Source organism: Rosa rugosa, chromosome 5, assembly GCF_958449725.1.
Source record: "Rosa rugosa chromosome 5, drRosRugo1.1, whole genome shotgun sequence".
In the NCBI taxonomy this organism is placed as follows: Eukaryota; Viridiplantae; Streptophyta; class Magnoliopsida; order Rosales; family Rosaceae; genus Rosa; species Rosa rugosa.
The window spans coordinates 15,749,281-15,767,219 of NC_084824.1; the positions used below are offsets into that span (position 1 = coordinate 15,749,281).

Sequence of the window (17,939 nt, forward strand, 5' to 3'; positions counted from 1 at the left end):
GTCTTCTTCCCCTAGCTTCAAATTTCTTCATTTCAAGCCTCAAATAGTCATTTTATTCTCAATGCAAGGTTTCCTACAAATAAAAGGAAATGGATTAAAAAGGGTAAAATAGCATGGAAGACAAATCAATTTTCATAATTATGGGGCATAATTGCATAAGTAATTTGTGACTCAACCGACACTGTCTCGTTCAATTGATGTTGAATTCGTTTAGGTAATCGATGATTTTTTTTTTTGCTATTATGAGGTTTGGGAGGAAAATTAACTAAAATGTCGAATTTAGTCCTTCAAATAGGCCCACTTGACTAGCTGGTCACTGCCACGTCATCACTTGATGGCTAATATAGACGGCTCAACAAAAATTGGACACGGTTGATTGAAATTGAAAGTACAGAGACATTGCTGATGAGATTGAAACGAGAGGAACTAACATGATGTTGAGTTTAAAGTACAGGATAGTAAACTGAAATTTGTCCTATTTATATATATTGCAAACCAGCAATTAATACATAGGACTAAATTCATTTTAACTCCTCCAACTTTAGGTCGATCTTCACTTCAGTCCCTGTACTTTTTTTTTAATCACGTTGGTCCTTGCAGTTTCAATTTTCATCACCCGCGTCCAAAATTCAAACTTGGCTCCAAATATGATGTCATGCGCTGAGTTGGCCTCGACACTATGGCCCACTTTTCAGCTTTGTCCCCTCAGATTGTGGTAATTGTCGAAATTGCCCCTTGTTTTCCCTCTCTCTTCTGCTTCACTTGTCCACAGCCTAAAACCAAATCATCTCTCTCTCATTCCTCATTCTCTCCAACTCCTCCTTCTTCGCCGGCTTCCTCGTCCTCAAAAATCACGCCACCACTGTCGGCATTCTCGCCAGAAAACTCAGGTACGGCAGAGGCACCTCCAACAGCGTAGCACTTTGGAATCGTCGAGAACCACCAAGACCATTTCGACCTTCTACAACAATTCGATTACCAGAGGCTTATTTACATGCTTGAGCTTCCATTCCCGGTTCAATTCGAGGAGCTGAGTGTAGGGGATGTGGTTCGAGATGACTAGGAGTCTTGGGCAGAAGAGGAGGCAGCCGAGGGGTGAGCTGCGCCAGCGGCGGAGGGCGGATGCGCTAGAGCCTCGAGCTCTGAGTTTTGGGTCGGTGAATCAGCAGAAGAGTAGCGAACTGGTCATGCGTGTTGGTCGGTGAACCGATCAGCTTCTGAATGACGTTGTAGACCAAAGGCTGGTGCTGATTGGGCGGCTGCTGTTGAGGCTGTGTAGGAGAGGATTGGAGCTGAACCGATGTGTTTTGGGGGTAATCGGAGCAAAAGGCGGAGGAGGAGGCCGGTCGAAATTGGGTTTTCGAGTTATGGGCTTGGAGATCTTGTGGGATAGGGTTTAGGATCTGGATATGAAAGAAACAGAGACCCTTTTGGATCTGGAAGATCTCACAGGGATTTGAGTGTGTGGTGGCCTGTGGTTGATGGGCAGTGAGAGAGTGTGTGAGTTTTGAGATGAAGCTTTGGTTTTGCTGAGCTCACTTCTCTGAGAAGTGCGGTGGCCTGAATCTGGCTTGACGGAGGACGGAGTGGCCTGAATCGGGCTTGACGAGGACGAAGGAGGAAGATTAAGAAGCAGAAGAAAAAGAGAAAATACAGAGAAGAAAGAAAAAAAATTAGAAATTAGATTAAATTCTAATAAAAAAATATTAGATTAAATTAGAAATGTCTATTTTGCCCTTCTTGGGGGTTTAAAGTCTGAAAAGTGGGCCCCTATGTCGGGGCCAACTCAGCTTGTGACGTCATCTTTGGAGCTAAATTTGAAATTTGGACGTGGATGATGAAAATTGAAACTGCAAGGACCAACGTGATTAAAAAAAAAGTTCAGGGACTGAAGTGAAGATCGACCCAAAGTTGGAGGAGTTAAAATGAATTTAGTCCTAATACATATATATGCTTCTAGAATGAATTCCGATTATAAGGAAAGTGAGTCTTTTATGAAGTAAAGATATATATTCGATTTCAAGGTTATTTTTTTGAGTAAAAGAATGATCTTTATTAATGGGGGATTAGCCTGAGTTATAATCCCGGGCTAGTACATCTATGATACATTCAGGAGGAGTATCCCTCCATACATGTCTATCATTCTCATCAAAAGCTAGACTAGCCAACCTGTGAGCCACGCCATTACAGGTTCTAGGAGCAAAACACACTTTCAGTATCGATTTGGCCTTCAACATAGCATGAATATCAGCCATTATTGCTGCATGAGAGGATACTTGAACTCTAATCTTGAGTGTATGTAAATGCCTCTAGCACTCGAGCTAGAAGTTTCCCGTACAAGACATGAACTGTAATCTATGGGCTAAACAGAGTCTCTTTTATTTGATGCAAACATGTTTCGGTTGAAATCAAAGTTCAATTACCTAAAGGAAATAGGTGGGACAACATTTCTCATAATCTTTTTTTTTTTTTTTTTAAGTGAATCAAACTAGATTGAAACAATTCGGTGTCACAGCTAAGAATTGTTTCAATCTAGTTTGATTCACTTAAAAAAAAAAAAAAAGATTATGAGAAATGTTGTCCCACCTATGTCATAATTCGACTCTTCTTGTTACGGTGGTTTAGTTAAAATACTTTTGTTAATGAACACCATCACGCTCGGCAAAATGCAACTCCAAATATAGGAGGATCATAGACCAACACGAGTCCAAAGACCATATATTTAAAATGCAGCCCCAAATGCAAGTGTCAATATTTTTTTTCTATATTTGTGAATAAAATGAAGGGAGCTTCTATTCATACCTCCAAAGTTGGCATTTGGACCTCCCAACTTAATAGACCTCCAACTTACTTTTATAAATAACCAATTTGCTATCTAAACCTCCCTAATTTTCCCACAACGCCCATCGTCCAATAAGATCAATAAAAACTTCTCTTTTTTTAGGTTCTATTCATATACCTCCAAAATCGATAGTTGAACCTCATTCAATTTTTGAAGATTTCACAATCCTATTTTATCATTGATACAATTAAGCTGCACAAAAAAGAAAAAAAAAAAATCTCCAGCTGGTAGTCAATACAGTTTTTTTTCATTAAATCAATTGAATATAGAAGCACATTAGTATACTACTATCTGAGATGTTTAGATATTACTCCCAATCTCAAATTTTTTAATTTAACTGAGTTTTTGGATACAAAGTTTTCATCACTTAATTATGGATTACGTACTGCAGGTACCCATACTGAAAGTGGTCATGGTGTTCCAAAGCCGGTCCAACATAACGCTCCTTAGCTTGGAGAGAGACACATATTTACTAATTGCTTCGAGTTTGGTAAAAAGCGCAAGCAGCAATATAACAGGCAATGCACAGCTTAGAATTTTGCAAATTGCCTCATCAAAACATACTGTTTGTAGAGGTAATTAAGAAGAGATTTTTTTTTTTTTTTTTGTCAGTGAGTTGTGGCCTGTTGGTTATCTAGGATAATCGATATCGTGGAAGTCACATATTCAAACCTCACTGACATCATGGAAGGGTAAGGGTGGGGTAGGGTTAAAAAAAATATTTTCATAAAAAAGAGAGATTTTTTTTTTCCTCTTTTGTGTCCTTATTGGTAATTTGACATAAGTTGACGAAGTCAACCATAAATTGGAAAAAGAGAGAGGTCAAAATACCAATTCTGGAGGTATGAATAGAAGCTCCCTAAAATGAAATAGAAAAAGAAAAAAGAAACAAATATTAAAAAAAGAAAAAATGAAAAAACTAAACACCCATACTATTCGTCCATCCACAGCAATTCCGTAGACGCTAGTCCACATAACCGAACCATAATCTCCCTCACCGTGTCGACATTAAAGAAAAAAAGAAAAGAAAAGCATCTGCACCAAAACGACCGAGTTTTGACTTGACCCCCACGCTCAGAAACCCATTGATTCATCCTCCCTGAACCTCTCTGCAACTTCCGCCATTGATCGCCGGCGAAGATGAAGATCAACGTCAATCAAATGACTCGCCGAGTCGAGGTCGACAATCGCTACCCTCTCCGATTCTACTACCGCATCGCCGATAATCTCCTCAAACAGGTTCCGCCTCTCCCTCTCCCTCTTCTGATTTCTCTTACGCTATGTCTCTATTCAACTCCAGACAGCTTTGATCATCGAATTTCTAATTTCCTGTAAAAATTTGATGCTGGACTGCTTAATCTCACATTGAAATTCTGTGTACAGTACTGAGAAGCATTAGGTTTTCTGATTTCAATTTGCTGTACTGAAAGAGTTTGATTTTGTGGTTGTTCGTGACTAGCTAGGGTATAGGATTAGGATGCTCGCTCGTTCTATTAGTATTACGATTTTGTTGCTCTTTTTCTTCTAAATGTACTTTTGTATCAATCTACAGGCTAGTATATACCGTGAGGAGAAGAACATTATAGAGTTGTATGTCATACTTGTCCGATTTTCGAGGTACGCAGAACAATTCATGAGACGATTTTCGTGTTAAGGAATTACTGCAATGTGAAATTATTAGATGTGGAAGACTAATTGTTCAAATTTTTTGCAGTTTGGTGTCTGAAACTATACCGTGTCATCGAGACTATCAGGCGATTCTTCCGAAAGAGAGGAGTCTATATAAGAAGGTGAAGTGTGCTAATTTTTGTTGGCAGTGTTTACTTCTTGTGCTAAATGTGAACTTGTTCTGACTGGGCTGTGGTGTCTCTATTACAGAAACTGTTGAGTGTACTGGATGAGCTCGAGTCTTTGAAGCCAGAATTCCAACGCCGTGCCAGTGAACATAATGAGGCCGCTGCAGCTTCTCAGCTTCCTGAACTTGAAAGCACTTCATATGGCTTGCAGACGTCTTCTTTAGAATGGCCTCCTGTGAACAATAAATCATTGAGCATGAATGTCAGGCAGGTACTGATACCACAAATGCTCCACATCATTGTGTGTGTGTATGTATGAACTTTTGGGTATTGGTTTTCACTATATGGTAATTGATTTCACTGTATTGCAAAGCAGCACGAGATGAGTTTGGGATAGTTGTGTTTTATCTTCGTTTGAACTTTCTAGATGTATTGAAGTCTATGGGAATATTTGCATATTCTAAATGTGTTTGCCCTTTTCACCTATCTGCAGCCTGCTAGCCTGACATCTCAGTCGTCATGGAAGTATAAAAATGATTTTTCACGGGGTACAACAAGTACTGTACAAATCGACAAGCAGTTCCAGAATCTGTGAGTACATTTCTTATAGTGATATGCTGTATACCTATCATTCGGAGAATAGAGATATGAGAATATGACAACAATTCCTTGATTTTGCAGATCTTTTAATCTACCTCTTCCAAATAAAGAGACTTTGTCTAGACACTCATTTTTGGGTCCAAATGGTCTTCAGGGTCAGTGGCGAGGACCCAGCGCAAAAGTTAAGGTAGAGCTTCAACTTTGTGATTTCAAAATTTTTATTATTGCTGAAGAACTCCTTTAACCAAACTATTGGGCAGGTTCAATATCCAAGCGGTACTGACTTAATCCCTAGTGAAAATTCAGGGTAAGTTTTAATGCTATTTTCAATGCTTTGTCTGTAAACCTCTTTATATTTGTTTGTTCTTTTCGTATCTATTTCCATGAGTTGCTTCTTTCTCGGTACAAAGCTAAAGATCAAAAGCTTACATGATCTTCTTTTAAGACCTTTCTTGCTGATTGTGGCTAATATTATCACTTTCATGTCATCCATGGTAACAGCCTCAATCAGGCTATACAATATGATCTTGTGGGAGTAAAAGAAGGTGATCCAGGTGGGGTGAATTCTACCATGGAATCAGTGCTCTCGTTGGACAATGGTGATTGGTTACGCACTGCTCAGGAATCATGTCCTTCATGGATTAGTGAAGCAAAGGAAGATCCTTTTCCATTGGTCAAACAACCTTCTCCTCCTCCTGTTCTTGCTCGAGTGCAGCAGGAAATGGCTCCAATTCATCCTTCAAAAGTGGCAGATCCAAGACCAGGACCTGCAAGTCCATCTCAGGATGGGATGCCAAGTTCTAATTCATATCAGCATTTACACGTTGTAAGTTTCCTATGCTGTATTATATAGTACGAGTCACTTCAAAGAAATTATCCTCACTTCTAATTGTTTATGCTCACTTATTTCTGAGTTGATGTTAGTTTAATATATTTTGTTATGCAGCCAATAAAAATGATGGAAGATTTCTTAAGATTGGCTCGGAAAAATACAGAAAAAAACTTAGAAACATGCGGTGTTCTTGCTGGTTCATTGGTAAGTTCAATAACATTCTTTTTTATGACGAAATTAAATGAAGTTGGTGTGTCTGGTTCTTATGTTTCGAATTTAATGTGTTGCAGAAAAACAAGGTTTTTCATATCACTACGCTAATAATCCCAAAGCAAGAGTCAACTTCTGATTCGGTAAGATAAGTTCCATATTTACAATTGCCTTTGTGTGCTGTTTTGTGGTTGATAGTAGCTTTCCTCTCACTTTTACTTCTGGTGATGATGACCTTTTAAATATTTAATGCTATCGATGTTCTCTTTGAATAGTTATTTCTAGTCTTTCTACATGTGTGGGAGGAAGTCTTGGATGGGGTAGCCATGCCATGTAGCATGGCCAACCAACCAATCACATCGTGCCACATCAACAGCGAATGGATACCCAAAAGGACCCAAAACTAATTTGGTGAAATACCAACACCCCAACCTCCCCCCCCTCCTGCTATCATGTGATTGGTGGGTTGGACGTGTCATGTAGGGACACGCAAACCATAAACCGAATCTTGTAGATGTTTGAGATAACCCTTGCTAAAAAATTATAATTGATACAAGTTGCATCCTTGTTCAAATTCTTTGTGTTTTCTGTGATTTACATTTCCATCTTTTCAGAGTGCTTTTGTCTATTTTCTATTATTTGTATAACATTATCGATGCTTATATCTTCAGTGTCAAACATTGAATGAGGAAGAAATATTTGAGGTTCAAGACAGACTATCTCTTTTTCCTCTTGGGTGGATTCATGTAAGTTCACAATAGCCTCAGTCAGCTTAGTTGTTTATTGTTCTTGCTCTTGTTCCTGTGATCATTATTTTCATTTTCTAATATATGTGCTGTGCCAGACACACCCATCACAGACCTGTTTCATGTCATCAGTTGATCTGCACACTCATTACTCATACCAGGTAAAGAGCACTATCACTTTTGCTCAATTTTTCTTTTCAGCCCAATGGCTAGGCTTTAAAACAGGCCAGGCCCTTTTGTTGTATTCCTCCAAGGTTGTGTTCAGCTTTATAATAGTGTCTTATGTACTTTTTAAGATTATGTTACCAGAAGCAATTGCAATTGTTATGGCTCCAACAGACACATCCAGGTAGTTTTGTTATCTCTTGATGAACACATAAGTATAATATCATGCTTTATGATTCAGTCAGCAATTCAGCATATGCTAACTGCCTCCTATATATGCAACTGCAGTCCACATGGCATATTTCACTTATCTGACCCAGGTGGTGTATCCGTTATTCGTAACTGTCAACAGCGTGGATTTCATCCTCATGAGGAGCCTTCGGATGGAACCTCAATATATGAGCATTGTTCTCACGTGTATATTAATTCTAATTTGAAGATCGATGTTGTTGATCTGCGGTGAGATTTTGACTTTTTACACTCACGTGGGGCGAATCAAGATTATTTGGGAGAGACAGTAAATATGTAACACAAGAACTATCATGTCTTCATCCAATGACAATATTGTAAATTCCAAGTGGTCTTCTGAATATGAAACATTGATCGAATATCCGGCTGTTTTGATTTTCATTATTATTGATTGTATATGAGAGTTTGGTAGTATGTAGATATTGGCAATTTATATGAATTTTTGTAAGGAAAAAATATGGAACTATATGCAGATATATCTGAGGTATGCAAATTATCACTAGCTTTGCCTTGGTTATCTGGCCATTGATTCTTAAATTCTTGACTGGTTGTTCGGTGAAAACATCTTCAAAAAGATCGACCACCTCAAAGTGGAAACATGATTTACAGTCTATATAAGAGATTTTATACCCTTATGTTTCCCTTTTCTTGTTTTGACCATGCCATGGCATTTCTTACTATATACTCGGGTGACAGTCTTATGTTGTCAAATTGCAGTTCCAATAGGACCAATACTATCAAGCTAGATTGTCCGGCAAGAAAACCTTACCCATTTTAAATCAGCCCGCTCTTCTATTTCTCATCATGATTGTGGTGTAAGTGTCGATCTCTATTAAGCTTGAACGTTTCTATTATTTAGGCCCTACCTACATATATATATTTAGTAAGTACATTAGACATGTATTATTTGAGAAAATGTAAATGGGCAAATTAGATATACATGAAGTTAAATAAGAAAAAATATTGATTATAGGCATATAGTCTATATGGAAGGTTTTCTTTTTATTTATTTTTTTATGAATCACTCTATATAGAAGGTTTATTAATGTGATTATTTGGGTGTAAATTAAAAGAAAAGTATGTATGGGTTTTTTTTAATAGAAGGTTGAATTTTTGGGTTTATATCTAATTTTCTCTAAAAAAAACCATACATATCTATGTCGTATGTGTAAATTAAAACTCATCGACTTGGGAAGCTTGCTCTCTCTCCTCTCGAAAACCCTAAGGCCTACGCCGTTCAATTTCTCGATCTCGTCCGGCGGCGCCCGGTTGTTGCCGGACGGGAGAACTACTGCCCATGGTGACTTCGTCGGAGGAGGAATGAGCTCTGGGTTTTTCAGTTTGGTTTGGCTGGGATGGTTTGATGGTGGTGGTCGGACTGTACGGGCCGGTATTACGGTCCCTCCTGATGGGTTTCCTGGATCGCAGACGTCAGGGATCTCGATCGATGGCGGTGGGGTTTTGGGCAGCCTGGATCGGGGATTTGTTTGGTCCGTAGTGATGCAGGTCGTGGCGGCGGAGCTTGGGCGACGTGGTGCTGCAGGTCGTGGCAGCAACGTGGATCAGGAGGTCATGGCTGCGATGTGGATCAGGCGACGGGGGTCGGACGGATCTTGCCGGACGGTGCAGTGCGGCGGGGATGGGAGGAGCAGGGTGACTGGCTCGAACCGATTGATGGGCCGGGGCGAATTTCCTTGAAGACTACCATGTTGGGCTGCAAATTGTTGGGCTAGGTTTCTGCCCTAGTTCAATGTTTAGTTGGGCTAGGGTTTGGGGCCTAGGCCCAATCCTATGTTTTTTTTTTAGTTTTATCTAAATTACAATAATTCCTTGTATTAGGAAACTAAGCACTGGTGTGTACTCTATGTCTCTTTAGCGTCTCTGGAGTAGTACCGAAGGAGGATATCCGCTATCTCTACGATCTGAAATGTATAATGAGTGGGTCTATTTCTACGTACCATTGTGGGTACTACCACTACCTTCTTGTCTGTCTATGTCCTTAAATGACAGCGGAATGGTATGTAACGGCCTATTCTGACTTGTGATGAATATACTATTTCCCCACTTCTCGTCTCTATCGTCCAATAATCCAGAAAAAACACCAAGTACAGCCAGCAAAGTTATTAGTTAGTTATTGGTTAATATCATAGGGCCATCCCCCTCGTGGTCCTTCTCCTTCAATTCCCCTCCTCCTCCCCCCGCCCCTCTCCCCCCCCCCCCCAAAAAAAAAATCTCTACTACGTGACCAGTACTTCTGCAGAATGACTTCATTTTCATTAACCTCACCGCAAAAAAAAGAGGAGGAGAGAGAATGAATTCTTGGAATAATATCACTTTCATAGTCATATAATCATTATAATACCTCCACAGTGCATGTGATCCAATTTAATTTCTGCTACAAATGACATTGACATTCTGAGACGATGGTCCCTATTTTCTATTAATGTAATGGTGGAAATGAAACGTTTGCCATTTGCCAAAGTTACATTTCATTATGTCATTTAGGTAGACAGTCAAATCTCTCGTACATATTAACCGTACAAGTGAAAAACGTAAGGTATCTACCCTAAAGACTTTTGAGAAAGAATGAAAGATGATGGGACTGATCAACACAATCTCATTAATGTTGCTAAATTATGGATTGTACAATGTACATTTCATTTCTTTGTGTATACGCCAATGGTTTACTACTAAGGCCAATTCTTAGGTGCGGGTAGCTGCACCCAGGGCCGGTCCTGAGCTTTTTGATGCCCAGGGCGAATTTTTTTTTTTTGTGCCCAACTAGCCTAGAATAATAGACATGTAATGATTCTTTCAAATGTCATACTCTATTACATAAAGAAACATTACACAACAGGGTCGACATAAAACCAAAAACCCGTATAAAAAAGTTTACAAATCATCTAAAATAATGTATTCTTGCATTTCTTGAAGCAAAATCATCAATTATCTTTTCGTAGTCAACATTTGCCAACATATTTCTTTCAATGGTTAAAATCGCTAATCCATTCAGTCTATCTTGAGTCATGGTAGTCCGAAGATAAGACTTCAATAACTTCAATTTTGAAAAACTTCTTTCAGCGGATGCTACAGTCACCGGTATAGTCAATAAAATCCTGTAGGCAACCATAACACTTGGAAACATATCCATTTTCTTTGCAAACTCCATAATTTGAATGGATGTCCAAGGCCTATCTGTTTCATATGCCTCATTCGGCAACATCTCCTACAAAATTTATAACTCATAAGCAAATATTTCACATCAATATCAGAACCCTCACCATTTCTCAAAGCATTTTCAAGATTCAAACAACAGCTTTTCAATTCATCATCATCCAATCTCTTATCCCTTCACTTGCTAATTGACTTCTCAAGCGAGCTGTTTTAAATAGTTTACAACAGAAACAAAAAACTTTATCCAGCTTTTTTGAGTAAATCAACCATTTTCTATCAAGAGATTCACCATTTGGTAATTTTCGAACATAAAACTCAGAGGAAAAGTGCCAACCTAATTCATCCTTAGGAAAGTTGATATTAGTTTCTGTAATAGGTCCTTTTTCTACAAGCAAGTCTCTCATTTTTGAATCTAGACAATCCCAAACTCTAGGATCAAAAATATTCAAATCAGCTGATGATTTCAAGCACTCAAGTTCATTGGCAATAACTTCATCATGGCAAGGATTTTCATTATTTTCTGATTCGTCACTTTCATTTTCACCTATATCATCAAGTTCTTCGTTTACCTCATTCAGATTTTCTACAAACTCATTAGAGTGAATTTGTAGTTTAGGTTCATTTACTAAATTCTCAACATGATTTTCAATAGATTCTTTTGTTTCTGTAACAAAATATTTATCTAAAGATCCCCGTTGAGATTGAATAATTTCTTCTTCTCTTTTCTTTCTTTTTCTTTTTTGAGAACCTGAGAGTTGTTTCGGAGGAAACATTATTGAAACTAGCTAGACAAAACTCAAACAAGCAAGCCAAAATACTAAACAGTCTAAACTTTGAATGATACACACTAGCATAGAAGTGATAGAACAATAAAACCTGGAAATCTGGAAATCTGGAATCAATCCTTTTCCTTCTTGTTTTTTCTTTTCTGATCGAGATTGACTTGCATATCCAACTTCTAATTGCACCTAACATTGAAAATCAAAAATCGAAAACTGATGAATGAGTAGGTTGTCAGAAATCATTTTGAATGATAATTGATAAACAGTGGAGCATAGAACAATACCTGGAAAATGGAAATCTGGAATTGAGTAGTCATTGCAACCAATTTAAAGAAAACACTTGCTGGGTTTTAACGTTTCGAACTTGGGAGAGAGAGGGAGAGAGCAAGACAGCTATGACTCTTGGTCTCTTGCAGTTTTGCCGGCAATATGCTTTTCAGAGGCATGATACCAATTCTCAATAAAGCTATGGCCTAGGTGCCCAAATGCCCGGCACTATTCCATTCCTTTCCCTACATTTGGGGCTTTTTCTTCGGATACCACTATAAATTAATACCAAATGGCAGACACTTTCTCATTCCCTTCTCTACTTTTAAAATTTTTCTTCCACTATCGTTCCATTCCATACATATATAATTTTATATAATTAAATATACAATTATATATATATATATATATATATATATATATTTCTGTTTGTACATATATGTATATATAGTTGTGTATATATAAAAATTGTGTGCCCCCACTTGCTCTTGTGCCCTGGGCCGTCGCCAAGGCCGCCCTTGGGCAGGGCCGGGCCTGGCCGCACCACGTGTACGGTGCGGCAGCCCAATCAAATCTCAGAAATTTTTGTCTTTGTTCCGAAATTGTCCCTGGTTTTTAAATGTGAAATACCCAAAATACCCCCCTGCTAGGGGAATGATTGGCCTGCCGCACCACGTGGCGGTGCGGCTGCCCCACGCAAGAATCACTCTACTACTAATTAGGGTTAGCTATTTGCAGACATTTTATCGGAGAAAATATGAAACAATGAAGGGAAGGGAAGGGAACCCTAGAAAAGCATTACATAGGATAAAAAATTGTATGGCAAAACCTATAGAAAAACATTACATGGGTGATGGGTCTTCTACAAAGGTAGATGAGAAAATAAACGACGCCAATCAAATTCATTAGTTAGCATGGAGTCTAAAATCGAAATGAAACCAAAGCAGAAATATATAATTAATTAGAAGTGTTATCGAGTCATGAAGAAAAACCGATGAACGATACATATTTATCATGGAACTACTTCTTTATATCGGCTTAAGCCTAGAAGAAGGTGAGTTAATCCAGGGGCGGAATCAGGATTAAGAGTTTGGGGGGGGGGGGGAATGTAAAAATACTTTTTTTGTCATTCTAAACATAAAATTGAAGTATAAAAAGAACAAATAATTAACAGTAATTAATGTCTTTTTACAACCATATTGAAGTTCTTGCCGGATCAAAATTCAATATTTGATATATATCTTACAAAATTAAATATCAATCAAATACAAAAGGTCAGATTAAAGGAATTCATTCATTGAGGTATGGTATTAAGAGAGAGGATAGATTATATATTGGTGGTGAGGGGTTCAAATATAGTATAATTAAGGTATTCAAATATAGTATAGAGTCTTTTTTTTTTTTTTTTGAATCGGCCCGAGGGGCAATAATATCATTCATCACAAGCCAGAATAAGCCGTTACATACCCTTCCGCTGCCATTTAAGGACATAGGCAGATAAGAAGATAATGGTAGTACCCACAGTGGTACATAGAAATAGACCTACTCGTTAGACATCAAATACGTAGAGGTAGCGAGGATCCTCCATTGGTACTACGCCGGAGGCGCTAGAGATTAGGTTCATAATACAAGAAACATTATTGTAATTAGAGTAAAGCTAAAAACATAAGGTTGGGCCAAGAGCCTAAACGCTAGCCCAAATAGCAATGGACTAGGGCAAAACCCTAGCCCAACAGTTCGCATCCCAACAGGGGTAGTCCACCAAGGAAGCTTGCTCCAGGCCCATCCTTCTGGTTCGGGCCAGTCCGCCTTGTCCTCCCACCATCCCGTCGTACCTCACCCTTCCGGCCGAGCTCCGTCGCTGACCCACTTCGCCTGACCCGTCACCACGCTCCGCCTTGCCTCCAAGTCGTCTCATGCCAACGCCGCCGCGACATACCTCCAGCACAGAAAAACCATCCCAGATCCAGGCCCCACAACTGCACCCCATCGATTCGAGGACCCAACACCGAGGATCGGCGACTAGACTTGTAAAGCACGATCATCACTTCGACCATCCCAGCTGAACTTTCTGACAAAACCCGAGCAAAAACTCCCTCCGACAAACCCATGGGCAGTAGACCTCCCGTCCGGCAGCAAACCCATCATCGTGGTGTGGCCGGAGACCAACCCCGACGTCCAGGCGCCGCCGAACGAGAATGAAATTGCAACCGGAGGCCTTAGGGTTTCTGAGGTGAGAGAGAAACCTAATTCCATATAGTATAGAGTCTGCTAATTAAGGATGTGATCAAAATGGCAGGGGTCTGGACACCCCCCCCCCCAAGACCCTTACACAGTTCCGCAGGCAAGTTAATCGCACCATAATGTAAAGCTTGTTGGAGAGAAAAAATCTTACATTAAAAAAGTGAAGGAAAATATAATTATAAGTGGGTGACTCACACCTAATTGTACCAATCGTTTGAGTTAGGACCCAACACCTAATAAGTGGTTAAGTTGGGATGATATTGGTACAATAATTGAACATAGGCTATGTTTTTCATTGTTTAGCTTAGAGTACTCACTGCACAATCCAAACCATAATCTTGATTTATGATCGCTTTGTTTCCGATGAATATTATTGCAAAGCACTATCATCATGATCATTTTTTAATTAGATGATTTTCGAATGTACCGAAGGTTTGCATTATATGAGGATATTGTATTACAACACAGAGGACTAGGAATATGTAATTTAGCTGAGTTTTGGGACATTCATTCATATTCTTAGGGATGACAAAAATTTTAATCGGATATTCGATCTTAACGGGAATAAATACAGGGCAAATGAGATATGAAAAATAAAGATTTCTAATTATTATTATAATTTAGATATGCAAACGATTTAGATTTCTAATTATTATTATTATTTACAATGGAAATGAGATATGCAAATAATAATAGAGAGAGTCTTCTCGATCAACATCGTATCAGTGATTTTCTGCCCACAGAATTCCATCAAAGACTGGATACGAAGTGCTTCTGAATTGTAGTCAAGTACAGACTTGAAATCACAGAAGTGGAGGCTATGCCATCTCACTTCTAAATCAGGAAGCAGGGAGTCATGAATGTTGCCAAAACGTTGTTCGAGTTCTACCTATAGTTTTCTTGGGTCTTCCTCATTGAGGTACTCATTATTGAGCTCGTCATTCATGTGCCTTGTCATGAGAATTATGGCTTTAGCTTCATTCGCCTCTCTCGTAGCTCTATTCGCTTCAAAAGCAGTAGCTTGTTGAGGGGTAAGCACGTTATGATTTGGCTCTTGGATCGTACTCAGGATCCCGTTAGCCATAAGATGCTGGTGCACATCACAGACCCACTTGTGGTACCCTGCGCCTGTTGTCTCTAGTGGAAAGAAGCTCAACTTGTTCAGGTTACTCATCCTGAAAAACAATAAGAAAATAGGGTTAGTTTCGGAGCGAAAAAGGTTACCACGAAAACAATAAAAAAAATTCTGAGCGTAGTTGCTTCCAAGACATTAGGAATTTCTGAGCGTAGTCGCTTCCAAGAAATTCGGTTCCAAGAGGGGTTGGGTTAGATCGAAACAATGATGTTTGTGATCGATCGTTTATTCTCAACAAACTATAAGTTTGGAGGACTCTACAAGTGTTGATGTCTGAGATTCAGCGGTAGCTAAATCTCGGTTAACGTTGGTCCGATGGGTGGACCGCTACTTGTAATTCTCTTGTGACTCCCGCTATCTATCAAATGAAATACAAAGGGCGCCAGGGGGAGACCACGGTGGGCGGTCTTCTCTTCTCCGATGCCTAAGTTAGTCAATGTATTTGTGTTGACAGAATAACAGTAGGTAAGTAGTAAATGCGTAATTAATGAGGAGAGATAAGTGAACCTTTTATAGGTGAGGAAGAGGCTAACATCTTCCTTGTTTTCGATGTGGGACTGATATGCTTCAGTTCCCAGCTTCTGATGCTTCAGTGAGGCGATCCTGGTGCGGCGCGTGGCGGCGCGTCAGTTGTGATCTGGGGGTGAGCCGGGGCTCAGGTGATAGCCTGCTTGGCTGTGTTTCCATCGATCACACCGTTGGTGATTGTTGGTACCGCTAGCGGTAGCATGAGCGTAACTCATTATAGCTAATTATGCTTGGCAAATGCTTATGTAAGTACAAGTCCCCCAAGTCCCCAGTCAATGAGGTTAATCTTGGTTGGGGAGTTGCCTAGCGGTTTTGAAGCGTTACTTCTGCTAGTCTTGCACAGGCATAATTAGCGTCAGTGCGTTGTCAACCATGGATTTGTTTTGAGCAAACGCTTTATACCCTTTCGGGTGGGCCCCTGCTAGTGTCACACCCCCAAACTCGAGACCAATATTGTACTGAAATATGGTACCCGAATTTGGGATGTGAGCCAAACTAAATAAAACTTCCTTTTTGAAAGAAAGTAAAAGACTATATATAGATATACCTGAATAGTACTTTTATTAGAAAATGAAATTGTTAATATATTTACGTAACCAAAGTTAAGCAAAATATATTACAGTACTCATTATCTTGAAATAGTAGTAGGAAAAACTTTCTTTTATTTAGTAGGTTCATCCCCTTTTTCCCCATGCATCTACTCGTTACCTGAAAACATGAAGGTGTAGCATCATGAGTAACACAGACCCAGTAAGTACAGCTTACATTCTTATACTAATGTGTCTTATAAGAAATCAAAACTGAACAACCAAGTAAAAATGTACCGAGAACCATTTATATGTTCACACCAAATCTTAAATGTGTATTTGTATAAACACAACAGACACACATATATATATATAAACGATTATAAAACTGGTAATAAATCACATAGTCACATCTCTTTATCGAATCAACAAATACTGTAGCAATAATAGGTGCAAATAACCTCAAAACAATGCATGCTCGATTCTCTTTTCACTTAACACCATAACATATTAACAATATATCACAGATAGATATTTGATCAAAACAATATAAGTACACTTTTCATTTTAGTGAATTTTCGGATTAACCGGTATCAACTCATAAATCCACGTGCTAGGGTCCATAATACCAAAGCACGGGTAAGCCAGATTGACTGGTAACAATTCATAAATCCACGTGCTAGGGTCCATAATACCAAAGCACGGGAAACCACATGCTAGGGTCCATAATACCTAAGCATGGGTAAGCCGCAGCATACCAGGGTCCAACGTACTATACCCAAGTATGTATACTCAAAGTAAGCAACCTTCCTAAGAGTATAATAGTGCACTATCTGAAGGGACTAGGGCCCAGGCTTAACGTCTCATAACACCAAAACACATTTACCAGTAATTCACTTAAGCACGGGGTTGTAGATAACACCCGGCTTCACAATTGTACTTCTCAGACATAATCAAATTCACAAAATACAATCTTTATAAATTATAGATCATAATATATGTATATGTACACACACATATAGAGACATACATATATTTAGGAATAACCTCATATGAAAACATATGTAGCATAATTATATAACCCAAATAAGTAAATTCACTAGCAAACAACATAATTAAAAATAAGCTAATTAAAAATAAGCTTATACATAACTGAAATCAAGTAAAATATGTAATAATAAAGTACAAGCATATAAACAAGCTTACATAAGTAAATATAACTGAAATTGTGTGGACAAATTAATATATATACATAATTATATATATATATATATATATATATATATATATAATTAAACTTGAAAGTAATTGTGCAATAAAGGTACTGCAAATTAAACTTGAAAGTAAATGTGCAATAAAATAAAGGTACTGTAAATTAGAAGTAGTAAAAGAATATTAGTTAGTAGTCAAAGAGTTAGTAGTCCTCTTTTCATAGTATTAGAAATCTTAGTCCGAAGTGTCCATTCGTCAATCAAAATAATAGTACCAAGTACTGTCAACTTTCTGTTTTTATAACTTGTTCAATTCATGTCCGAAATAGTCAAGTGAAGACACCAAGTCATAGGATTTTTCATAAGGAATTCAATGGAATAAGTCATGTAGTCCAGATCAGAGTGATATAGTCCATAAATGGTAAAAGAACCATAACAGTGCTGAAACCGATATTTTTGAAACTGACCTTTGATGTTTAAGTCTTTACGTACTGTGTATTTTACCATTACTTCTCAAACTTTCCAGAATAAAAGTAGAGGTCCTAAGCTTCAAATTGATATAAAGTTTGTAGAAAATGGATAAGAAATGAGGGAGATATGAATTTTTGAAGTTGTGATGGCGGTATGAGAT

The 17,939-nt window shown here is 38.5% G+C and overlaps 1 protein-coding gene and 1 long non-coding RNA gene across 3 annotated transcripts; one reads left to right on the top strand and one right to left on the bottom strand.

The window, feature by feature from the left end:
- Positions 1-3,836: 3,836 nt before the first annotated feature.
- LOC133710608 (AMSH-like ubiquitin thioesterase 3) lies at positions 3,837-7,942 on the top strand. Of its 2 annotated transcripts, XM_062136713.1 has the most exons (14): positions 3,837-4,081; positions 4,395-4,459; positions 4,557-4,632; positions 4,721-4,909; positions 5,132-5,229; positions 5,320-5,425; positions 5,499-5,545; positions 5,740-6,064; positions 6,185-6,274; positions 6,361-6,423; positions 6,952-7,026; positions 7,125-7,187; positions 7,323-7,375; positions 7,480-7,942. In XM_062136713.1, the coding sequence occupies exons 1-14, from the start codon at positions 3,983-3,985 to the stop codon at positions 7,652-7,654; spliced, it is 1,524 nt and encodes a 507-aa protein (XP_061992697.1). In that variant the 5' UTR covers positions 3,837-3,982; the 3' UTR covers positions 7,655-7,942. The 2 variants fall into 2 exon arrangements, with proteins under 2 accessions (XP_061992697.1, XP_061992699.1); XM_062136715.1 differs by lacking the exon at positions 7,323-7,375 and having other exon boundaries at positions 7,480-7,641.
- A 3,367-nt stretch (positions 7,943-11,309) lies between these two features.
- Positions 11,310-12,070, bottom strand: LOC133710763 (uncharacterized). Its single transcript, XR_009846851.1, has 2 exons — positions 11,681-12,070; positions 11,310-11,582 (listed from the first exon to the last, which is right to left on the bottom strand). It is a non-coding gene; the product is annotated as an uncharacterized LOC133710763 (long non-coding RNA).
- Between the last annotated feature and the right edge of the window lie 5,869 nt (positions 12,071-17,939).